At 47.5% G+C, this 23,017-nt stretch overlaps 12 protein-coding genes across 12 annotated transcripts; 6 read left to right on the top strand and 6 right to left on the bottom strand.

Moving 5' to 3' along the window:
- Positions 1-196: 196 nt before the first annotated feature.
- Positions 197-2,464, top strand: N7517_005900 (uncharacterized protein; the record flags this gene model as incomplete). Its single annotated transcript, XM_056723630.1, has 9 exons — positions 197-245; positions 293-312; positions 363-446; positions 499-815; positions 868-1,303; positions 1,363-1,672; positions 1,722-1,936; positions 1,982-2,045; positions 2,106-2,464. The coding sequence occupies 9 exons, from the start codon at positions 197-199 to the stop codon at positions 2,462-2,464; spliced, it is 1,854 nt and encodes a 617-aa protein (XP_056579880.1).
- Positions 2,465-2,620: 156 nt separating this feature from the next.
- Positions 2,621-3,751, bottom strand: N7517_005901 (uncharacterized protein; the record flags this gene model as incomplete). Its single annotated transcript, XM_056723631.1, has 3 exons — positions 2,621-3,142; positions 3,197-3,343; positions 3,581-3,751. 3 exons carry the CDS (start codon positions 3,749-3,751, stop codon positions 2,621-2,623), a joined length of 840 nt encoding a protein of 279 aa, XP_056579881.1.
- Positions 3,752-5,494: 1,743 nt separating this feature from the next.
- On the top strand, positions 5,495-6,159 carry N7517_005902 (uncharacterized protein; the record flags this gene model as incomplete). Its single annotated transcript, XM_056723632.1, has 2 exons — positions 5,495-5,506; positions 5,569-6,159. The coding sequence occupies 2 exons, from the start codon at positions 5,495-5,497 to the stop codon at positions 6,157-6,159; spliced, it is 603 nt and encodes a 200-aa protein (XP_056579882.1).
- Positions 6,160-6,552: 393 nt separating this feature from the next.
- N7517_005903 (uncharacterized protein) lies at positions 6,553-7,901 on the bottom strand (the record flags this gene model as incomplete). Its single annotated transcript, XM_056723633.1, has 2 exons — positions 6,553-6,786; positions 6,846-7,901. The coding sequence occupies 2 exons, from the start codon at positions 7,899-7,901 to the stop codon at positions 6,553-6,555; spliced, it is 1,290 nt and encodes a 429-aa protein (XP_056579883.1).
- Positions 7,902-8,162: 261 nt separating this feature from the next.
- N7517_005904 (protein N-lysine methyltransferase family protein) lies at positions 8,163-9,315 on the top strand (the record flags this gene model as incomplete). Its single annotated transcript, XM_056723634.1, has 2 exons — positions 8,163-8,629; positions 8,694-9,315. 2 exons carry the CDS (start codon positions 8,163-8,165, stop codon positions 9,313-9,315), a joined length of 1,089 nt encoding a protein of 362 aa, XP_056579884.1.
- Positions 9,316-11,470: 2,155 nt separating this feature from the next.
- Positions 11,471-12,889, top strand: N7517_005905 (type III PLP-dependent enzyme; the record flags this gene model as incomplete). Its single annotated transcript, XM_056723635.1, has 2 exons — positions 11,471-11,768; positions 11,832-12,889. The coding sequence occupies 2 exons, from the start codon at positions 11,471-11,473 to the stop codon at positions 12,887-12,889; spliced, it is 1,356 nt and encodes a 451-aa protein (XP_056579885.1).
- Positions 12,890-13,272: 383 nt separating this feature from the next.
- On the bottom strand, positions 13,273-14,364 carry N7517_005906 (uncharacterized protein; the record flags this gene model as incomplete). Its single annotated transcript, XM_056723636.1, has 1 exon — positions 13,273-14,364. One exon carries the CDS (start codon positions 14,362-14,364, stop codon positions 13,273-13,275), a length of 1,092 nt encoding a protein of 363 aa, XP_056579886.1.
- Positions 14,365-15,584: 1,220 nt separating this feature from the next.
- N7517_005907 (uncharacterized protein) lies at positions 15,585-15,812 on the bottom strand (the record flags this gene model as incomplete). Its single annotated transcript, XM_056723637.1, has 1 exon — positions 15,585-15,812. One exon carries the CDS (start codon positions 15,810-15,812, stop codon positions 15,585-15,587), a length of 228 nt encoding a protein of 75 aa, XP_056579887.1.
- Positions 15,813-16,389: 577 nt separating this feature from the next.
- Positions 16,390-17,246, top strand: N7517_005908 (putative 2-hydroxychromene-2-carboxylate isomerase; the record flags this gene model as incomplete). Its single annotated transcript, XM_056723638.1, has 4 exons — positions 16,390-16,464; positions 16,515-16,614; positions 16,675-16,958; positions 17,043-17,246. The coding sequence occupies 4 exons, from the start codon at positions 16,390-16,392 to the stop codon at positions 17,244-17,246; spliced, it is 663 nt and encodes a 220-aa protein (XP_056579888.1).
- A 253-nt stretch (positions 17,247-17,499) lies between these two features.
- N7517_005909 (uncharacterized protein) lies at positions 17,500-18,234 on the bottom strand (the record flags this gene model as incomplete). Its single annotated transcript, XM_056723639.1, has 2 exons — positions 17,500-17,609; positions 17,673-18,234. The coding sequence occupies 2 exons, from the start codon at positions 18,232-18,234 to the stop codon at positions 17,500-17,502; spliced, it is 672 nt and encodes a 223-aa protein (XP_056579889.1).
- Positions 18,235-18,772: 538 nt separating this feature from the next.
- Positions 18,773-20,251, bottom strand: N7517_005910 (uncharacterized protein; the record flags this gene model as incomplete). Its single annotated transcript, XM_056723640.1, has 6 exons — positions 18,773-19,016; positions 19,071-19,498; positions 19,548-19,671; positions 19,730-19,898; positions 20,043-20,144; positions 20,197-20,251. The coding sequence occupies 6 exons, from the start codon at positions 20,249-20,251 to the stop codon at positions 18,773-18,775; spliced, it is 1,122 nt and encodes a 373-aa protein (XP_056579890.1).
- Positions 20,252-20,798: 547 nt separating this feature from the next.
- N7517_005911 (uncharacterized protein) lies at positions 20,799-22,800 on the top strand (the record flags this gene model as incomplete). The annotated part of the gene is made up of 10 exons (XM_056723641.1): positions 20,799-20,899; positions 20,954-21,003; positions 21,058-21,075; positions 21,129-21,279; positions 21,340-21,491; positions 21,561-21,936; positions 22,000-22,242; positions 22,302-22,410; positions 22,481-22,650; positions 22,704-22,800. The coding sequence occupies 10 exons, from the start codon at positions 20,799-20,801 to the stop codon at positions 22,798-22,800; spliced, it is 1,467 nt and encodes a 488-aa protein (XP_056579891.1).
- Between the last annotated feature and the right edge of the window lie 217 nt (positions 22,801-23,017).

The following is a 23,017-nucleotide window of genomic DNA, read 5'->3' on the forward strand; positions in this document are numbered from 1 at the left end:
GAAGACACATAAGCCTTTTGAGTTTACAGGGAATAATTCCAAATTGGAGCGCCACAGCTCTGCTGCGAAAAGCGGAGAAACGATAATTCCCCCCTGATAACGTCCGATGGACTCCGATCTGCTTACCCTCTCCAATTGTTTTGATTAAATTACCACCAAGAGTTATGGAAGTTATGGAAAGTTATTCTGAGTAGTTATGAAGAGATCGGGCGCCATGGTCGGCCCTAAGCCGACCAAGGCTTGTGGTGAGTCCCAACACGGCCTATTGTGGAGAGAAGCTAACCAGTCCTAGTAAATTGCCGACGACTGAAGGTATAAGCACACCTTTCTAATATTCTAACTAGATAACTTATATCACTTAGATGAAATGCGAAGTATCCGGACCTCCTCCATGTCGCCGTTGCCGTCACACTCGAACAGCCTGTGTCTTCAAGCCCCGGGCCAATGTGAGCAAATAGTGGATATGATCACCCGGGCACCGAGCTAACATTTATCTAGGCATCTGCGATGTATGAACTCATGGAGATGCAGCAAGACCAAGCTTTTGCTTCTCTGCCAGTGATGCCGGATCACCAGTCGATTCTGAACCGGCTCGCCAGGATCGAGGCTGCCCTGGGTATCACTGATGACCCCCAGGACCCCCAGGACCCCGAAGACGAAGCTAGTTTGTCTCGTGAAGTAAGTCTTGAAGAAGAGATGGACGTTGTGACACTGCATGGTGTATGGACAGCACTTGCGCATTTACGAGTCATTACTCGTCCGGCTCCAGATGATAGTGTCTGGTCGCGATCCGTTGTTCAGCAGCTATGGAGCTCGTATGTACTGTTTAAATCACCATTTGAAGTTGAATATCTGACAATATCACAGCTTCTTGAAAGATCTCCCACTTCTTCACTTCCTAACAGACCACGGCGCGTTCGCTTCCCCGACCCCAGTCCTGCTCGCTTCTGTGCTTTACATATCTGCTCTGCACCATCAGTCTTCTGGGCTGGCATCGTTTGACTCGGGATATCTTGCCGCTATCTATAGTGCTATCGCTGAGCTTGTGACTCCGTGTCTGCACCCAAGTTCCCTGCAGACATTAGAGCAGAAGAACGAAGAGCAAAATCTCTCCCCACAATCCAAAAGAGAGAAAGCATTCCATGACATCCTTGGGTTGATCATGGCTAGTCTGAGCTGCGAGGCGTATGTTGGTGCCACAGGCTCGTGGATTGCAATGGCATATCGTCTCTGGCTTGATCATTGTCCAGTAGATATGACTTCCACTGCGCAAGACTGGCGTGGCTTGTTCTCCGGTCTTCAGGTAGGAACACCCAACAAGCCCCGAAATTCGGATTGTTTGTTTACATTTGTTTGCTTCAGGTCATTGATATCGAACACGCCTCAATGCACATGTCATATCCACTCCTCCCACGACATGCTGCAACTCCAACCATACAGCGGCTGGATGGCCATCAAGGAAATGCCTTTCAGGGCCTTGCCGAAATGATGCACTTTGGACTGAGTCATTTTGTCGGCCGTGGGCTACCGAGCATCTGGTCCTCTATCAATGCAGATGATGCCGACATCGTGCCTACAGCTCGGTCCCCATTTACTGAAAATGACTTGCAGGTCATCAGGCATTGGGCACGAAAACTCGATGACTGGCTGGTACGATATAATGGCCTATCCCGTGAGTGTCTACGAGTGATGATCCAATTTCCAGAGCTGACTGTTATTAGAGCCCACTCCATCGGATCGACAAGGTATTCTCATTTTGCTCCAGTATCATTTGCACAAACTATATGTGCTCTCAATCTATCATCCTGCTCGTGGATTTGATCTCAGTCCGGCGAACATTAGTTCTTTTGAGCGACACGAGTTACTCGTTTCGGCTCGGGCAGTGTTGAGGCTGAGACAAGATGATGCGAGCATATGGTCCAATTGGGACTTGGTTGTAAGTTCAGCCCCAGAGCCAGCAATTCTCTTTTTAACAAAATAGATGATTACATGGGCAGCCGTATTACTCCTTCAAGGTGTTGAAGACGGCATGACCCACCAAGATGGTATGACATATTTAACTCCCGGAAAGCAGGACTCATTCTCATTCTGATGCTCTATTGCAGATTTACACCTCATCCAAGCACACCTCCAAAGCTTAGAACGAAGAAACCAGTCTGCTGCAAGCATTCATACTGTTCTATTCCACAGGCTCGAGTCGAGTATGCAAGCCATGCATACTCCCCCAGATACAAGCGTGGCATTAGCGTTCCCAGGCCCAAGTGCAGACGATTCATGGACTATATTTGACCAGGAGATAATGTCTCTTGCAAACCCGCCATGGTTATTCGATGAATCGACGCAGCTGCCACAGATTCAAAAGGCGTCTGCGGTGCATCAGTTACAGCCTGGACTCCCATCTTTCCAGTACGACTCTGCCATTCTAGCAACTACATCGCCACACTTTGAGCCAAATACACAGTAGCGCTACACATAGGCGTGTTGCGGGTGTTCAAGCAAATCCCCGGTGTACTATCATCAACCCGGAAGAGGACTTAGTGGTGCACGAAGGACCGCTGCTTGATGTAATCTACAACCATGCTATTTACATTTCAAATCACAGTTGATCAAAGGAACTACTTCACAGCCTCCGAACACTAAATCTCAGCTTGAAAGTGTCCATCCCCTCATGGTAGTCTTTCATCATCTTATCTGCCCCAGCCCACTTCTCCATCCTGGTCTCAACCTCCCAATTCGTCCCCGTTTCAGCACCCACCTGCTTCCAGAACTTCTTCCACGTAGCAGGATCATGACGATAGTGCTTCCCAGCGGCCTCCTCGTCTTCCGGAGGAGGAGGGTTGATTAGACCAATTTGGCGCCCGATTAGGAGAGAGCCAGTTTTATCCTGGAGTAACCCGACGAGCCGCTTCGCAACAAGGACCTGCTGGTTCCAATTGAAAAGATGGAAGAAAGAAGCCGCATTAACAATATCAATTTTGTGGGTCAGGTTCTTCACTAGATCGGAGTTGTCGTCGAAGATGTCTGCTACTATGAACTGGGCTTTGAGGTGATCGTGGTCGTTGAAAAGGTCGTACCCAATGTCGTAGAAGTCTTGGCGCAGGTCTGAAGCATAGAGGTTCTCGGAGGGGACCCCATCGAAGACCTAGTGACGTTAGATTTGCCTTCATTGCTCTGGACTCTGGATGGGCTTTCTTACCAGTTGACGCAACTCTTGCCCCACCGCGCATCCAACATCAAGCAGTTTCTGGCCAGACTTCAGTCTGTCAAGGACCTCGGGGTATAGCGGTGATTGCGGGATGCTCAAATCTAGGAACCGGAATGATCCAATGCAAGGGTACGGGAACTGAGGATGTTCATTAGCATCCGTTTCTGGTCAATACTAGTCTGCCAGAAATATGAAAACACGGGAGCTGCTAATTGGGTCTGACAGGCATCAAATACGCGAGAGACCCGAGGTACAGCGTTCTTGGACAGGTTGTCTATAAAATGAGATCTACTCACCACGGCAAATGCTCGATCTCTCTGGGTCATTCCATATTTATTAGCATAGACACGCCCAACATGAATGGGGAAGACTCACCACTTTCTTCACATGGTCCACCACCTGATCAGGCGGGATTTTGCTATACTTCTCGAGGAGAGTCTTTGCAGGCTCAGGAGCCTCGATCAACTCAGGTTCGTACCAGGGGAACTTCTGAGGATCGAAGCCACCATCGAGGATGGATCTGAGATCGGACTCGGCTTTGGCCATGTTGGGAGTGCAGGGATGGTCAACGCGATGTAATTGGGTCCAGAAGAAATTTGATATCGTAGTGCTTATGTACTTCAGTCTCTCATTTAGACATAGAAAGGGCAATTCGTTGTTTCTGTGAGGATGCCCCGCGTGGGGCGGATGTCCCGCAATTTCCCCCGGCTCTTGTCCAAGTTTGGTGAATTATGGTTATTGAAGAATATCACCCCCAGCTGAATCACCTAATGCAGAATCCCTAGGGACATGGAAATCCAAGTCGGTCAATTCCCGACAAATGTTTCGTTCGTCGGTCAAAGAGTAAACCTGCAAGGTGGATGGACAACTGTAAAACCAATGTATACCCTGGCATATCAATGCCCAAGATCAGCTATTCTGATAAGGTGAAATAATAATTCTTTACAGGTACAGGAAACTGTCCACAGAGGTCCATGTGACAGACCTTTGGGTTCCCGCTAGATGTGTCGTTGAGCATATAGTGCCCAAGCGTACCTGCGTCCTTGGTCACAAATTTGATAAAATAGACTAAGCGTGAGGATTATATTGAACTTTTACCAATGCATGTTTGCGATCGTTTCTGTCTGAGAGGAAAATCGAACAATTTGTACTACAGTTCTGGACCCAGGGGCAGGCCAAGAGGTAAGCTCTTTTCCCTCATATAAGTAACAATATTTGCAAAATACCTCAAGGTTCAAGCCCTAGATGGTGTCCCCAAAGTAATTTACCAGGCAGGCTCCAGTGTGAATGTGGTCAAACTTCTTCTAAGATGTTCTTTGTGTTTCTGGAGATACAAATGATTGTCAAGAAACAAAATTGTCCGCGCAAACCGATCATTTGTGAAGATATATATGTGAAGCCTCTCGTGTAGTTCCCGGTGTATTTTGTAAAGTCTTTTTTTTCCTGTCCACCTCTACCATATACCAGGCATCCCTGCCCTATTCATATAACCATATCATTCAAGCGCACAAATTGAGTTACCAGTGTAGAGAGTCAATAGAGCTATATAGTATAGCATCAAAAATGACTCTTTGATGAGGTTAGTTGCAACCAACCAAATTCATGACCAATTTGGATCTGACGCACCGAGTTCGCAGCGCAGTGGAAGAGAAACGCTGCAATGAAGACATCCACCACTTCACCTGGATGGATATGTGGTGCGGAATACCATATTCTATCTCGATGAGGTTGTTATTTGCGCGAAAGCTGAGAGGAAGGCTAAGAGACAAGTTTCAATCTTCATGTCTTTCACAAAAATTGTGTCAGAATCTATAGTTCACTCTCGAACTTAGCTCCTACAACAATCCCCTTTACCCTAAAGCAACCATACACCTATAGATTTCCATTTTAGACCTCTCTCCTGTCAATAATTATAGATTAAATAATGATACAGGGGGCGCTCTTGACCTCATTTCTTGATTGGACCTTTAATATAAGCAAGTATGTTGAAGTTGGGTTCTGTGAGATTATGTGTTCTATTTCACTCAAAATTGTCACCTCACACTTTTCACTCTGTTTACGTAGTGTAGTCATGGTCATATGGATGGCCGATACCATAATACTATATATATAATCAATGGACAGAGATGGTAGAAACAATTGTGTAAAATATACAGGGGAAAAAAGTAAAATTGTCTTAAAGGGCCTCATCCTACCTAGTTACCTATGGACATCCCCTCCTGTTTGATCCTCAGACACACTACTACATATATGTAGTGGCCCGGAAATATAATCTCGATATTCAGAGCCATGTCCAACAATGTCAGTGAGCTATGATTACCTGCCTCCACTCCCTACCCACTAACACACTTCCTATATCATAGTACACTTGCGTTCCCGCCATCAAATGGCTGGTTAGAACCCTCCATAGCGAAAACGTCGAAGCCGATGGAATTGCCACCTGGAATGCAATCCTGAATCTGCGATTCCCATCTACACAAGGCTTCTTCATCCGCCTATACGCCCACAGCGCTGTGCGTGGATGTCCAGGCTGGATTGAGCTTCAACTTTCCCACGTGAAAGATGGCCACCAGAATCCAGTTCTTGTGGTGTACTACCAGCGTGCTGATAGGGAGAATGATGATCAGTGGGAAAATGGACAGAGAGAGCTGCAGCTGTATCTTGCGTTTCGGTATCGCAACTTCGCGGAAGATGCATCGCCTATCTATGGCATCCTTGCTATCGGGGCCAAGTTGAAGATCTTCCAGTACGACAATCCCTCTCGAAGTATCGAGCGATTTGTTCCACCTTGGGATTTGGAGCGCCACGATGAGCAGGTTTGGAATATGCTCAGAAAAATCAGCAGGAATCACACCGGTAACGGGGTCGGTGAAACGAGAGGCATCAAGGCTGAGTCCGGTGGACAGAGAAACGAGGAACCGAAGAATGTTTTGAGGGAGAGTCACGCAGTTTGATGCAAGAAGTCAAGGATTGAAGATTCTAGAAATGGAGCGGTGCGCACAGTATGATCATGCTGTGTTGATGGGTCTGGGAAGTGTGTAGCAGAAAATGGGTGCGATGCCCATAGAGCAAGATTCGATGAAGAGTGATATCCTCATGACATTCATTGAGTCATGCACCCAGAGGGCCAAAAAATCTCAAAGTCAATCAGGGTTTATCGTAGTTTTATTATGTTTTCAATTTGAAAAATGCTCGAGAAGTCCTAGGACTCTTGAGACTCTTGAATTCATGGGGGTATAGTGTAACAAGGTCGCTAATATCATACAAAATAGGCGATCAATGGCAGAGGACTTCAATAATCACCCAGAGCAAATTGCAGCAATGGGTGTGGAGAACCATTAACTTGATCAATCGAGAGAAGTCGTATTATCACCAAGCTCATGAGGAGATATAGCTCTTGGCGAGGTTTTCGATAGGCCCGGAGAATCCATAGCCATAGATGAAGGCGACATAGATAGAGGCGGGAAAGGCTCGGTTTGGTTGTCGGACATCCGGAGGCTTGATGACTCGCTGAAGGCCCTTCTCGGGGTATTAAATTGTTCTTGTGATCGGAGACTTGGATTAGTGGGTGTTGGGGCGGGCTAAACAAGTAAACTGGTTAGTTTTCCTTCGCTGAGGCAGAAGATGCAAAATGCCATACCTTATCACCGCCTCCAGTATCAAGACCTCGACTTAAAGCCAGCTCGTGTGCAGCAAGCCGTCGTCTCTCAACATCCGCTTCTTCTTCCAATGCCGCGCGCTGCTCTTCTGTCTTCAAGTCTGCCAATGATGGCGTGTCAACACTTTGAGCACTGGCCGATCGCTTTGGGGACCGTTTCTTCTTCCGCTTGATCTTTTTCGAGGAGGCAGCACCGAGGCTGGACGCGGATGCAGACTGTATAAGTTCAGATTTCGCCCCGGACTGATCATCAGATTCCAAGCCCGTTCCGCGGCGCCCAAAAGCAAGTGCAAACTCATCGTCAAGGGGGACTGCATCTTCCTCCTCATCACTAGGGAATAGATCCCCGCGCGAGCTAAGTGAGTTGTCCGTTCCGCGGGAAGATTGCGTGGCACTGCGATTTCTCCTATTAGGGGTGGGGGAAAATTGCTCTCCATCATCATCCACAGCTTCCATTAGTGGCTCATCTTCGTGCGCATAGCGCCGGGCGCCGGGGTGTTCTTGGAGATCAGCAGCTGAAGGCCGGTACTTGACTCCCCTTGCACCGAATCTCCACGGAAAGCGCTCGAGGAAGCCAAGGAGAGAAGAGCTGGGAATCACAGTCGGGTCGTCGCGATTGTCCGGAATATGTGCGGTGCTCCTTCGCCTGGTGTTGCGTGTCCCGTAGCTCATTCTCCGGGGTCGACGGGGCTGGTCAGCAGTTCCGCGCGCCAGCCCGCTGCCAGCAAGAAGGCGGTCGAGTTCGCCCGTACTCCATCCGATTAAGCCATCATCTTCTTCTTCGTTGGCCCAGTCGTCGTAAAAATCAAAGTTGGCTTCAGTTTGGCCCCTTCGTCGCCGCCTTAGGTGGTCTTCTCGGCTCGGGAGGCAAGGTGCTGTACATGCAGTCACGCAGTTTCCAATGGATTCAAAACACGGGGATATGTAGTTGTGGGAGAAAGTATAAAGCCCTTCCTGCGCGGTTTCGTTGGCAGTCTCGATGTTATGGGAGATCTGATTAATCCGTTGTCGGATGCGGGGGTCGCGCGGTCGCATCATCTTGGGCAACGGTGTCGACAATAGACACTGCTAATGCTGATCTCGTGTGATTCGCTGCACCATCTGTCGCCGGCGACATTGGAAAAGTTACAGGGGTGAATCGAGGCAAGTGTAGTTGAGGTGAATCCGACCTCGCGATGTCATTCCTTGCTTAGTCAGCACGGGTAATTTCCTGGGGGAAATTTGGGTTGATGAAGATGCGTTTAGGAGGGAGAGGCATTGAGGGAACTTGGAGAAAGCATTGTGTTCTATATCTCCAAGATGGTGTACTATGTTCGATTCCTGAAAACCCCCAGGATCCAGCAGCAGAAAGGGTCCCCTTACCTCTCTGCTCTTATCTGCATCACCACTGATCTGGGAGACTCTTTTTTCGCCGAAGATGTTGATTTGATAGTGATAGCCCGAGACCATTCCTCTCGGGTTTTGTTTGAGAAAAAAACAACATGGAACGCCAGTAATCGTGAACTTGCTATTACCCTGGGGCCTCTTCCACCCAATCTGGCTCAACAATCTATGGTGTTGACGGTTCAAGTGCCGAACCCACCAGGATACTCTATACCCCAATATCCCCCCATACCATTAGTGGTTGGTGCAACAAGTGCCCCCTTTGGGCCTCGATCCGCGCCAGCGGAGAAGCTAGTTCAACGGCAGATTCAATACAGCGGCTGCGAAGCATCTCCCATACAAATATGGGAAGAGACAGGAAATAGTATTGCTCGACACATATGGTGAGTCGTTCTTCTACTTATCTTTCGATTTTTCCCTCGAGTTTCTAAGCAGGGATTTTCCCAGGGATGCGGGCCTCGCAACAGTTACATATCTTCACATGATCTGTGATATAAAGACGACGACCCGTTATGGCAGCAACAAAGGCACTGAACCTAAAATACCAGCATTGAAACGGGTCCTATCCACCAACCGCACTCAGCCTCTTCAGGTAGTTGAGCTAGGGGCCGGATGTGGGATAGTGGGAATTGCATTGGCCACAATGCTTCCCAACTGTTCGGTCATACTCACGGACCTCCCTGAGGTTGAGGACATCGTAACACGCAATATTAATGCTGCCCAACTCGCAACCATGTCCAGTCTTCAGTATCAAAACCTCGACTGGGATGACCCTCCGGATGAGCTCTGCCCCCGACCCATTGAGCTCATTCTTGTCTCTGACTGTACCTACAACGCAGACAGCCTACCGGCGCTAGTCTCTGCGCTCGACCGATTGGTTCAGACCTCCCCGAAGGCCATCATCTTGGTGGCTTTGAAGAGACGGCATGACAGCGAAACGGTGTTTTTCGACTTGATGACGTCGGCGGGGTTTATGGCGGTGCAGGACAGCGTTGAGATCCCCTCGCAACACGATGAGGTGGATGAGATCGAATTTTACTGCTACAGTCGACCAACCGGAGAAAGATAGCATATAGAACATTGCCTGCGGGGATGAGAAAACCATTACAACGGGTAATCCCCTTGGTTGAACGAAAGCACAACCTAAAGCTAACCTTAAAAACAACCACGTTGAAGCATAGGAAGCAAGAAGCGAGATAACCCAAAATCAGCAACCTTTCTCGTAGATCCTCCAATGAAGCTAATGCGGTTTCTTTGCCTGGGAGATTAGTATACTTCATACAATTTAGATGTACAGGTTAGATGGGGATTAAGCATCGAGGATATAAAGCAAACATCTATACAAGTGTGACAAGAAAGATATAACTAGTTGACGGGCCTCTCGGCATAATCTCTCATATCCCTATTTACCTAAGGCATTCTGATATGTTTTCGGTGTGTTTCTAGAATTGTCAAATGAATTAGAAGTGTGGATCGGAACCGAATTTCCACTATGGGCCCAAAAAACCGCACCAGTTACGAACCAGCAAAATCAAACCGGTGGATTGCAGGTGGATAGCTATGTTAAGTCATTGCTTTACAAAGTACAATATATAAACCGAAGTTACCGAAGAAATGCTCAATTGGAGCCTCAATTAGAGAATTAAAGGATAATCTAGACTTGGAAGAACTTATACAACTGCAGTATATTAAGAACCTTGGAACTCTCCCGGTGTATAATTCCGGGTTCCGATAAGGTTTGTAAAGCCTTGAGTCTCGACCCATTGGCTGCTTCTTTTTTTTTTTTTTTTTTTTTTACGGAGTACTTAGAGGGTTCAAGTTTCTATATCGCCCATCATTGGAAGTTAAGTTATGCAATTGTCCAATCACGTCCTACCTATATTGGCTCTTTATTACAGGGTAACATTCCTGCAAGTATGGGGTCTGAGGAAATCTGTGGATTGGAAGACCAAAGGGTTCCCTGGTCCGTGCATGGAATCAAGTATCAAACGTCATATATCTCGGTTCTCGCCCGAGCTATTACTCAAGAGCTTCATCCCGGTTCTGCATATTTTGCATATCACCTGCAAGTGTACTGCGTTTATCACAGTTTTGTACTAAAAATATAAACATCCGGGTACGCACAGACTAGCAACAAGGCCACGTATGTACCTGTATAGGATGTACGGAGTACGGAGTACCTGGCAAGTTTAAATGTTTGATCCAACAGGGATATACTCCGACAAATCATAAGACAATATACACACCGCTACCATTGAATCCTACAATCCCGATGGGGGTTCAACTCCTGCATCATGCAGTCACACCTGGGACCTGTAGCGCCGGCAAGATAATAATGGATGCCTAACAAAGGCCCGAAATATAATCGCGCATGTTTGTCCGAAATAGTATTAGAACGAAAAAAAAAAAAAAAAAAAAAGCTGAAGAGAGTCTTAAAAGTAGAGCCCTTTTTTTTTCCCGGGCTGAGTAAGCACCACTCTTTTTTTCCCCACGAAGTGTCCCACGACTCCGTCATCTCTCCAGGACTCCCTCATATCCCTTACGATTTGGGTCCTTGCACAGCTTATTTACAAGGTGAGTCTTTTATTTCCAAGTTAACTTGTTTTGGGGTTGTGTGTGTGTGTGTGACCCCGTGCGGCGTTTTATTTCCCCCAATAGTCGTGTGCCCTAAGCTCGCTCACTGCCCCCCCCCCCCAAAGAAAAATTTCTCAAACTCTCGTCCCCTTCCCTCTCATCCGTCCCTTTTTTTCTCTCATAGCTATCATAGCACCTGGAAATTATACCAGGCTTGCTAACCGCTCTACTCTTAGATCTCTTCGGTCCTTTTTAGGTCCACTTATTCGACCCTGCCTTTGGAATCCCCAAAGGCGATTCGGTCACCACGGCTCCAGTAGCCTCCCTTCTGGTTCTTAGCCAAATTGTCTCCACTCAACGTCTCCGCGACACTCTTAACAACATTCCACCTCCTGGTCTTCTCTGAACTCTCGTCCGGTGCGCCTTTTTTCGTCCCGTTGACGTCCCCGGAGATTATTCCCTCGTTCTCTGAGCTGCCGCATAGGACTTCTTTCAAGGTTCTTCCTCTTCAGGGGGAAGGGTCTAGGAGGCTTGGTCCAGTCAACTACGGTTGTGACACTTTTCGTCCTCCCTAACGCGCAGTCGCCTGCCGGTTTAAAAAACTTTTTATTATTTCTCTTTCTTCTACTATTGTGCTGAGTCGCAGCGGCATGGTTATGGCACCGACTGCGTGTGTATCGACTGCTGAAGTATGCACCTTCAGAAAAGACTTTACCAATAGTCTGGACCATCTTGGTCTCGTCAGTCATGGGGACAACAATTTGTTGCAATCATCGTTGACTGCCAAGGAACTTGTTTTGGATGTGTTGAAGAAGCGTGCGGCGGAAGTGGATGTGGACCACTGTGGTCCTGGGGATGAGGATGCTTTCTATGTGGCGGATATGGGGGAAGTCTACCGCCAGCATATGCGTTGGAAGATGAACTTGGGCCGTGTGAAGCCCTTCTACGGTAGGTCTCTCTCTGCCAGTGGATAGCCCCACTCTGGAGCCCGGCTAACGAAGACCCCAACAGCTGTTAAGTGTAACCCGGATCCGGAAGTACTCCGGCTCATGGCCCAACTTGGAAACGGTTTCGACTGTGCCTCCAAGTCTGAGATCGATCTGGCCCTTCAGACGGGCATTGATCCTAGCCGCATTATCTATGCCCAGCCTTGCAAGACCAAGTCTTACTTGCGCTATGCTGCCGAGGTCGGCGTCAAGCAGATGACCTTTGACAATGCCGATGAGCTGTACAAGATCAAGTCTACCTTCCCTGAGGCGGAACTCTACCTCCGTATCTTGACCGATGACTCGACCAGCCTGTGCCGGTTGAGTATGAAGTTCGGTGCTTCTATGGATCAGGCTCGTCCGTTGCTTGAGCTGGCTTATAAATTGGACCTCAAGGTCGTCGGTGTCAGTTTCCACGTCGGATCTGGCGCCGAGGATCCCCGGGCGTTCCTCAAGGCCGTGCAGGATGCGCGCATGGTCTTCGATCAGGCGGGAGAGATCGGCCACGAACTCCACACTCTGGATGTTGGCGGCGGTTTCTGCCAGGACACATTTGAGAAGTTCGCGGGCATTCTAGGCGAAGCCGTGGACACTTATTTCCCGCCCAACATTCGTGTGATCGCTGAGCCCGGTCGCTACTATGTAGCCACTGCCTACACTCTGGCCGCCAACGTCATTGCGCGGCGTGACATTCCGGATCCTGAAGATCCCTCTCGTGATGCTTTCATGTTGTACCTGAACGATGGCGTCTATGGCAACTTTTCGAACATCATCTTCGATCACCAGCATCCCGTCGCTCAGGTTCTCACCTGTGCCTCGGACGGCTCCCAGCCTGCTTCTCCGAACTCTGCGACTTCGGAGGACATCACTTACTCTATCTGGGGACCTACCTGCGATGGCATCGATGTCATCACCCAGCGTATTGGCTTGCCTGCCCTTCTGAACACCGGTGACTGGCTCTACTTTGAGGAGATGGGAGCCTACACCAAGTGTAGTGCTACCCGTTTCAACGGCTTCTCGGACAACCACGAGGTTATCTATATTTCTAGCGAGCCCGGTGCCTCCGCTCTGCTCAACTACTAGTTTGAAATTTGTTACAATCTTTTGCAATCGTGTCCCTTTTGTGTTTGGATCCACTTTTTGTTTGATAACCTCTACCCTTAGGGGGATATCTAATATAGTATCTATTGTGCGTTCTCGCTGTATATGCGATCGTGTTTTACGCCCACTAGATCCTAAATTAGAATAGAGGTCATCTTGTCAGTATCAATGTCCCTTGACCAGAGATCTTTTAGTATCTCTTGTGTTGACGTGTTGCTTTATGATTCTTGTTCATGCTTTTGAGCATAAAATATGAAAAGTCTTGATGTTTGATTACAGGTGTATCATGCTCTATCATCACATTTACAAGGTATCATGAGAAATTAACCACATCACGGCATATAAACAGGGGCCCCATTGAAAATCTAGACCAAGCGCTCCACCCTCAACTCCACACTCTCTCCATCACCCGCCTGGACCAGCCCACCAGCTTCGAGCTTCTTCTTCCACTTGGCCGACTCGTATCGAGCCATAATCAATGTAATGTGGGCAATGACAGCAGGGTCTGCAGATTCTGCGACCACAGCGGAAGGAGTGCAAGTCCAGCGCCCAAACGCCCAGTTGAGAATATAATACTGCACCCCAGACGTCTCGAGCGTCTGTCTCGCAGTCGAATTATCCGATGACTCCACCGGAAGATCCTGGTTCGAGCAGCGAACAATTCCCTTAATGCGATACACCTCCTCACGAGGCGCCATAGAGAGGAACCGCTCCAGAGCAGCAACATCGACCGTCTTCCCCTCAACCTCGGACTTCAAGACAACAGAAAGCACCTCCACCTCAGACTGATGATCATGCTGATGCTGATGATCATGTCCATGGCCAGCCGTAGCCCCATTCTCAGACTCCTTAAACAAAGCCCCATCAATACCCAGCAACACATCCATATCAACTCTCCCCTTATTGGACTTAACCCAAGGCGTCTCGACCTCCAAATCACCTACCCGATCCAGACAGACATCAAATCGATCGGGTGAATCCTCCCACTTATTAAAAACAATCAAATCGGTATATTTCGCCTGGATCTTGGCCGTGTACGAAGTATCCTCATACCCCTCCCAGTTCTCGACATCGATCACGCTGATCACGCCATCGAGAACGTAGTTTCCGCCCTGTTCACGCGCAAGCCGGTTCACCTCCATCGCGAGCGTTGCAGGGAACGCGCTGCCGCTGGTCTCGATCACGATGCGGTCGGGTTGGACTTCGGTGCGGAGCTGGTCCAGTGCATCGCTGAGTTGGCCAACGAGGTTGCAGCAGATACAGCCGTTGAGGAGTTCGCGCACGCCGCTGATGGATTGTGTTGAGGCTAGTTGGGAGTCCACGGCTACGTCGCCGAATTCGTTTTTGAGGAGGGCGAGCTTGTAGGTCTTTGGGAGTTGGGGGATTAGGTTGAGGAGGAGGGTTGTCTTGCCCGAGCCGAGGAAGCCCGTCACGATTGTTATGGGGATTGGCGCCATTTTGGTGGTGGTTGGACCTCTTGAGGTTGTTGCTTTCTGATGTTGGGGGCGGGAGGCTATCGCTGATCAATCGCCGATGGAGGGGCTAGCCCTAGATTAGGAGCCCTAATTACCCTTTTGGGGTTGTATATATCGAATTTCGACTTCAACTTGAAAGGCACTTGTTTGTTCGAAAGAAAGGTGATATCACCTATTTTCTTGGTCTAGGATCTAGATCTACTGTAGATCACTATTAGTCTGGATTGACATGCACATACGGTACATACGAGAAGTGCAGGTATGTAAACGGCAAGCAGAGCTACAAACCACCCAACGGAACCAGTATTCATGCAGTTGCCTCAACTAACTGCTAGAGCAGACAATATTTCAGCATTGGCGCTAGTGATTTCCCTGTGTATAAACAAAACTTTAGATTTAGAAAGTGCGAGAGAAAATGAAGAGTAACCTAATACCAGCATTCAATAGCAGGTGGCCTAGTGGTAACATGACAATGTGTACTACAAGGGAAGTGCCCAAGATCTTCCACTACTCGACTGTTCCGGTTTGACCCCGGCCGTTCTCACTCAAATCTTCTGGTGTTTACACCCCTCTTCGTTTTCAGGTCAGTTCGTGCCTAAGGGATTTAGGCTCACCCAGCATCGATAGCTCTCTATCCTCTCTCTTTCCTTCTTTTACTCCAAGTCACGGTCAGGATAGCATTCAACCAGAAAACAATACTGATGCCGCAAGGCAGATGTGTATTCCTTTATCTGAAGACGGGGATGATTCGTATCCCTAAAAGTACCTAGGTAGGATGGAAGGCTTGCATATGATGCGAGCTATGAATGTACCTATTTGTCTATAGCTAGTCAAATACTGTGTGCTAGGACGAACTATATCCCCTTGTCCAATACACCTGTCAGATGACGCACCTGAACAACCTAGCTTCCTACTAAAACATCAGCGAAAACAACATAAATATGAAGCATACTACACAATACTCATATCCGATCTTTTTCTAGCTACGTCAGATGTATGATGAATGCACGAGTTGAGATTGAGTAGTTGTCAAAGAAACCGTGAAGACTAAGTATGCTTCAGTATACATCGTGAGGTATGCAGGCCATACATGAGTTCAGATCTGGATGACCTTGATACAATCAGTCTGCGTACAATATCTCCCAAGAGATATCAGTTACCCAAGATCCAGCCCCATAAACTAGATGATACCGCACAAAGTATCAATGTTTCGAGGTGGATCGATACTTTGACCCCGTTGTTCCCTTGGTCGGTCTGTCGCTCGCCCTATTCCATGATCGATACTCGGACCGCTGGCGGCGGGAGTGACGTGCCGGTGCACCGCGGTTGGTAACTGCCGAATGATCTGTGTAATTGATGGACTCCTGGTTGTGTTCTTGATCGGACCCGTCACCGCTGGAACGACTCATACTTCGGGGCCGGGAGCTCATTTTGAATGGAGTTTAAGAAAAGGAGGTTCAGATTAATTATTGTTTAGTTGAGTTGATAATGGATCAAACAGAAGTACCGGTCCTCTCTTATACAGAGTGGCTGATACAAAGTGGCGGCGGTGGCACACTTCGCCCAAATATTGGTATTTACTTCATTGTGAACACATCTTGATGCAATATACAAAGGGGCAATTTGATAATTTCTTTTGTTGACTCGCCGGTATTTGTAGGTTGTTGAATGCCAACGGGTTTGATATACGTTTCTACCAAGATATATAAGTAACATGACCAGGAACCAATCCAAAAATGGATTGGTCGTGCCGATAAAAATCCCTAATTGATACTTCCATTAAATTATATACATATGTCGGGAGTTAGATGACAATGTCACGATATGAATGTCCAAAGAGGGAAAGGATAGACTTTCTGGACCTCGGCATAGAGGAAAATGAATTCCACTGCGGGGACAACATTTCAGTAATCTGATATTTCCTGATCTATTATTCTACCTTGTCCCAGTACGTTCAATCCTATTGGGTTAGCTATATACTTTAAATTCGACTACAAAGGTTCCACTATGCCGGGTCCTAAGATTACCCTTTACGTCGACATCGTCAGCCCCTTCGCATATATTGCGTTTCATGTGCTGCAGGTATGAAGACCGAAAATCTTGATATTTTTATGTATCTAACATGGTTCTAGAACTCACCCGCCTTTGCAAAATGTGAAATTACATATGTTCCGATTCTACTCGGAGGTTTGATGAATGCAACTGGCAACAGCCCTCCAATCAACGTCAAGAGTAAGTCCTAAATGAGTGGGAACATTGCAACAATGAAAGCTCACAGTATCTGCCATTCAGATAAGAAAGCCTACTTGGGCCAGCAGCGAGTGCGATGGGCGAAATATTTCTCAGTCCCGATTGTAGAGGGATTTCCCAAAGGCTTCCCCTTCCGCACACTAACCGTGCAACGTGCGCTGTGCGCAATCTCGCAGAAAGCCCCAGGAAAGCTCGCTACGGTAATCGGAGCATTATTCCACGCAGTTTGGGTTGAAGGCAACACAGCCATCGGTGAACCCGATGACTTCGCCCCCGTGATTGAGAGTGTACTTGGGAAGCAAGAGACGCTTGACATTTTGGCTGCTGTAAGTCCATTACAATACTCCCCTAATATTCTAACTAGTTCTGTACGAATGTGACCGCAAGGACTTAGCTAACTTGGCCCATAGATGAACACTCCGGAAGTCAAGGCCCTTCTGACGGCGAATACCGACCGATCATTTAACTCGGGAGCTTTCGGGCTGCCGTGGTTCGAGTGCACGAACTCCAAGGGCAAGACCGAGGGATTCTTCGGTGTTGATCACTTGGGCCAAGTGGCTGACTTCCTAGGTTTGGATCGCGCCCTTGACAGAGGATTCAGGGCGGCTCTCTAGGATCTAAGCACTATCAATTTGGATCGAGTTACTGTGTAAAGTTAGTTGTGAAATTTGCCACTCAAATAAATTCAGTTACTGCGACAGCTAATTATACATGTTAAGCAATGAACGAGGATCCTGTCCCCCTGGAGAAGAGATGCGATCAGCGACATCCGGAATGTTCGACTAGCCGCAAAAAAACAAAAATGATTCTAGACCTCCAGTCAATGGAGACTAGACCTCAAAACGCCAAGAATGTGCTGCCAGTTGTCTACTTCGTTGGCAGTGAGTGCTTATTGCTCATATTTTTCTCTCGAAGGAAGTCGCAAATCTGTTCGTTGCTCATTTTATCAATGCATTCGCGCTCTTCCTGGGAAAGTTCTGAACATTAACATCGTCAACAACCGAGTCATGTATGCTGGGAAACTCAAAACAAGAACATACCTTCAGGTACCGTCTCCTCAACCTCGTTGGATCCACCTGAAATAGAGCGAATGTGACCCCGAACGGTACGTAATGCTCCCTGCGCAGCAGGTAACGCACCCTCCATTATGGTATCCTTCGCGGCGACGATTCTCTCTTGGGCGGCGGAGCCAATGGAATTTCCAAACTCCGAGATCGAGCCACCAGGAGCCATCGAGTCCAATTGGTGTTTCATGCCCGCGAGAAGGCCTTCTCCTTCCTGCCCCTCGGCTTTCTGGAAAGCAGCGTCATTCGCCTTCATCTCGACCTCGGACTGCCTCCGTTGTCCGCGCGCAACACTGGAATCCAAATACAATGAGTCGCTGGAGGTATTTGGGATCATGGTGAATTGTTTTGCTTGGTTGGACTGAGCGAAAGGTTCGGATTCTGGCAACTGCATCCCCATCTCCTCCTTGGCCTGCCTCCGTTGTTCGAGCGCAACCTTGGAATCCAAGTACAATGAGTCGGTGGAGGTGTCTGGGATCATGGTGAACTTCTTCGCTTGCTTCGACTGGGAGAACTTTTCGAGTTCAGGTAACGACATGTGGGCGGAGAGTAATAGGAATTCTATGCAATGATAATAGTAAGGCGTAGGGCTGAGGCTGACGTAGGGCTGATATGGGGTGATCTGTTCAGATTGCGTATTGGGTGGAGGGTTATGACAGAGAGTAGAAAGAGGATTTTAAAAGTAGGCAGCCGGGATTTCTTTTGGGTAATTGGCCTTGTTTCACTGGTCTTTTCCTCCAAGAAACATGGGGGTCGATCGTTCCTAGTAATGATGTCATTGGGGTTCCACTTTTGACTGCGTTCATCGAGGCCAATATTTTGGACTGTTTTTATTTTCCCAATTCAGAGATTGGCGTATGTTATTATTCTAAGTAGAATCTGGAATTAAAGTGGTTTTTATGGGAATAACTAGCTCGGTTTCGCTAGGAAGAGGGCTAACTCGATCGGCCCAGGCTCTCTATTTGATCAAGGCATTTTCCTTGATCGTTTTAATGGTGTATGGAAAAAACAGGATATTTCAATTTGTTGATCCTGGGCTATGTATGTTGTACCATATAATCATATTCAAGACCCAACTAGTTGTAGACCGCAGCCTGAAGGCCAGGAATGATCTCGAGATCCTTCGGCTTATAGATGTACTTCCCCTCAGACGAAATCTTGACATCTTTATTTCTTCGCTGCTGCTGTGTTTGTCGAACTTTAACCCACTGCTCGGTCGTGAGGTGCTGTCCAAGTTCAGTAAACACGTTGGTGGTCAAGCCAAGCCTCTGGAGGAGGGGGCTGTTCTGAATTGGGTCAAGAACAATGTGATTGTTGGGGCTGCATTCATTAGAACCCGAAGACTCCGGATGCGGGATACCCAAAACAACTTACCGAGCAAAATACAGCACGCCCAACCGGTCTATGTGAGCCTGATCGGCTGGGGGTGCATGCACCCGATGAATACTAGACTTGATCAAACCACCAGTGAGTGCCGTCAAGGCATCGCAGGTGTTGATTGTAATAGTCCCATCCTGGGGCCGTACCCACTTCCAGTTACCCTCTGAATTGAGGATCTGAAGTGCGGCTACGGGTTGCCGGAACAGGAGAGTAACGGTTCCCAAGTCTGTGTGGCCGGGGGTGTAAAGTTCACCGACCTTCTTGTTATCCTCAGCACTTCGGGCAGCGTAATGCATATAGCGCAGATGATCCTCTCCCTTGACATCGTATTGATGATCGCGGACTAGTTGATCTTCATCCGGCAACTCAAGTAGAATTGCGAACAGACGGAGAAGCTTCTCAACAACTTCGGTGTGACATTTCTAGAGTTATTGTTAGAGCCTCAAATGACGACGACGAAAGGGAAAATACCCGACTGAAATTTTCAATCTCCTTAATATTCTCTGTAAGGACGGAAGGCTGGGGTCGCTCGTGGTGACCGTCGAACTTTGGGAGATTGTACACCTGGACATTATCCTTGACGCCATTTCCTAGGCTGAGTAAGATGTGTCAGTATTAGACAAATGTATATCTGAAAACAACCTGTTTCTTACATTCGTTGCCCAGCAGGACGGTAAGAGTTGTATTCACCTCTCTCAAGGTCACTGGCACTGTGGAACTTGAGTTTCTCTTCAAGTGGTAGGGCATAGAATTCCCGCCCTAAAGCAAACTGGTTGTCGATCTCTTCTTGACTGATGTTGAAGTTCTTCACGTAGAAGAATCCTGTTTACAGACTCTAATCAGAACTGAACATAAAGATGAAATTTAAGCAAAGTGCGGCTTGGGGGTATGGGCTGTTTTAGATGATGGGGTGGTCTCGTATAGATCCTCGACCTCGGTGTGGAGCGTAAGAAGGCATCGACTCACCAACATTTCTAACAGCATGATCGAGCTGTTTGACAAGATCTTCCTTTCCCCTTGGCTGTTCGTACTGGCTTAGGTCCAGTGTGATAAGTTCGGCCCAGTCAACTAACCGGGCTGTCAGCAAGACAAAAGGACCAAGAAAACAAGAAGCACTCACGGTCTTCCTTGGTGACAGGGACCTGGTCATATTTTTCAATATATTTTCCCGGCATATTGAAATGCCGATGAGTTGCCAAGAGGTGATAATCGAGTATCTTTAGTGGCTTCAAGTTGCTCTTACAACAACACCTTAGGAAGGATACGCCGTATATAAGTCCACCGGCACTTCATTCGGATCACATACCCCGCGTCAGATAATCGGAAGAAATAATCAAGAGCACGCAATAAACTCGATGAGGGCCTGCGATAAGGCTAATTCCAGATTTCGTGTGGTAGACCGGGCTGCGCGCACGCCATCACACAAAAGTATGTCGCCTCCACTGGCGCATAAAAGCGAGCAGTAAATGTGCTAGTTTCGTATTCAGACTTCCTTTGATCTAGTTGATGGCCGGGTTTGGCCATTTGGATCTGCCGAAGGAGTGATGGTGACAGCGAGCGGTGGAATTGGTTCACATTTGCCAGCTTATCTTCTCTTCTTACATCCCGGTATTCGATGGTGGGAGAGGATCATATAAGAAATAATGGTAATGGCAGGCCCTTCAATGTGCTTTGTCTTTTGTGTCTTTGGAGATAGCATCGGACGTCCGACAAGCCTTACTCATGTCTGACCCGAAGCAAAAATCCGGGAGATTATCCCCATTGGGCCTTTTCAAAGAGGTGTTTAATTGGTATCCATCCTCTTATCCTTCTGAAGAGAGAAAGTAAGCATATCAATGCCCAAGAATGTCCCAGTCAAGGTGTGTTGACATTTCTAGACTACTGTTCAAGTTAGACCTGTCAATTCTGATATTCGCCTGTCTCTGCTGTAAGTGTGCACCCGTTCAAATGACTTTCAGAGAAACGTAACTAACAAACTTAGTCTTTGTCAAGTATCTAGGTAGGCTGATGTCCCCATTCATTGCTCCTCAGCTCGATGCCAATATAATGCAGACCAGACAAACATTGGCAATGCGTATGTTAGTGGTCTAAAAGAGGACTTCGGCCTGTACGGAAACGAGTTGAACTACTTCAATATCTGCTACTATACATCATATGTGATATTTCAAATCCCAGGACTGCTGCTCATGTCACGCCCAAAGTTGTGAGTCCCAGTAATTGAAACGTCCTTCCACTAATAGCAAGCCACTAACTAATTCTATAGGGCTCGCTGGTTGCTGCCTACTCTTGAAGTACTCTGGGGTATTTGCACATTTACTCAAAGTCGTGTTACAAACGTGCACCAGATATACGCCCTTCGCTTCTTGGTTGGAATGCTAGAAGCACCCGTTTTTGCTGGAACCCATTTTGTTCTTGGTAAGTGGAAGAGGTATATATATATATATATATATATTGTCGTCTGGAATTATCCTAACCATAATGAAGGTTCATGGTACACGGGGCCCGAACTATTCAAACGAGCCGGAACATGGTTTATCTGTAACCCGCTCGGTACAATGGTGAGTGGATATCTACAAGCAGCCGCTTATACCAATCTCTCTGGTGTTGGAGGTATGCCAGGGTGGAGATGGCTGTTCATAATTGATGGCATATTCACCATCCCCGTGGCCTTAATTGGATTTGTTATATTTCCTGGTATCCCGGGCTCACCCAGACCATTCTATCTGACGGACCGCGATATTACATTGGTCAAGGAGAGAACCGAGAGAGCCAAAATTCGTCAGCCTGGCAAGATGAATCTCAATGTCTTCAAGAGGACTTTTAAGAGATGGCACATCTGGGTGTTTATCACTTGCTTCGCGTAAGTTCTGAAGGCAACGGTTGACTATTTGTAGTCAATACGCTAACTTCGGTTTTTATCTAGATGTATGATGATCTCCTCCTATCCAATCAACTATATGAGTCTGTGGCTCAAAGCAGAGGGATACTCCGTGACTCAAATTAACCAGCTGCCGACTGTCACCTACGCGATTTACATCGTGGTGTCCTGGCTAGGCACAACGTTAGCTGCAATCTATCCGGAATGGATCATTTTTACTATTGCATCGGCGTGCTGTCTATTCTCGACATTATGCTTGATAATTTGGAATATCCCTACAGCGCTGAAGTAAGATACATTCTGGCTCCATTCAATATTTTAGATCCTATCACTAACAAGGCTCAAAGATTCGTTGCTTGGTATACTTTCGGAGCGTCTGGATGCTTGAGTCCAATTCTGTACTCCACTATCAATATAATAGTGAGGGACGATGCTGAGGAGCGCGCTCTCATCATGGTATGCCCAGTTTCCTCACCCACCGCATTGAAAAAGAGTCATACTAACGACCATATGTATTGCACTACAGGGCTCCATGATGTCATTTGGTTATTCGTTTAACATCTGGGTGCCGTTGCTGGCATACCCAACCGCCGGCCCCGACGGTGCACCACGATGGCCAAAGGGATGGCCAATATCCTTTGTCTTTTTCTTCCTCCTATGGACTAGCTTTGTAGGCTCTATTTACCTATGGCGAAGGTAGAAGCCCGTCGTTGGATATTGGTGGACATTTAACTGACATCTCATTATAGGGATCAAAAGAAGCAAGACTTGGTGTCACCCCAGGAAGCTAGTGATGAGGAAACGGAAACTGTGGTAGTTGACGGGAGCCTGGCATTGAAAAGCTGAATTGAATGTGGTGGACGGCTTGGAATTAGAGCTCTGCAAAGCCCATAAATGGGGCCGAACCCCGGGTCTAAAGCCCAACCAGCAGTGGGCCACGGGCCTAACCCTGTATTCTCGGTAGAGGTCGAGATACCGCGGAAAAGGTTGATATATTGGGATTTGTATAAGATTACTACTACTTTCTAACTAAACCTATATAATTTATATTATCTAAATAACG

The sequence above is a fragment of the Penicillium concentricum genome (assembly GCF_028827145.1).
Source record: "Penicillium concentricum strain IBT 3081 chromosome Unknown utg000002l_segment0_segment0, whole genome shotgun sequence".
Lineage (NCBI taxonomy): Eukaryota > Fungi > Ascomycota > Eurotiomycetes > Eurotiales > Aspergillaceae > Penicillium > Penicillium concentricum.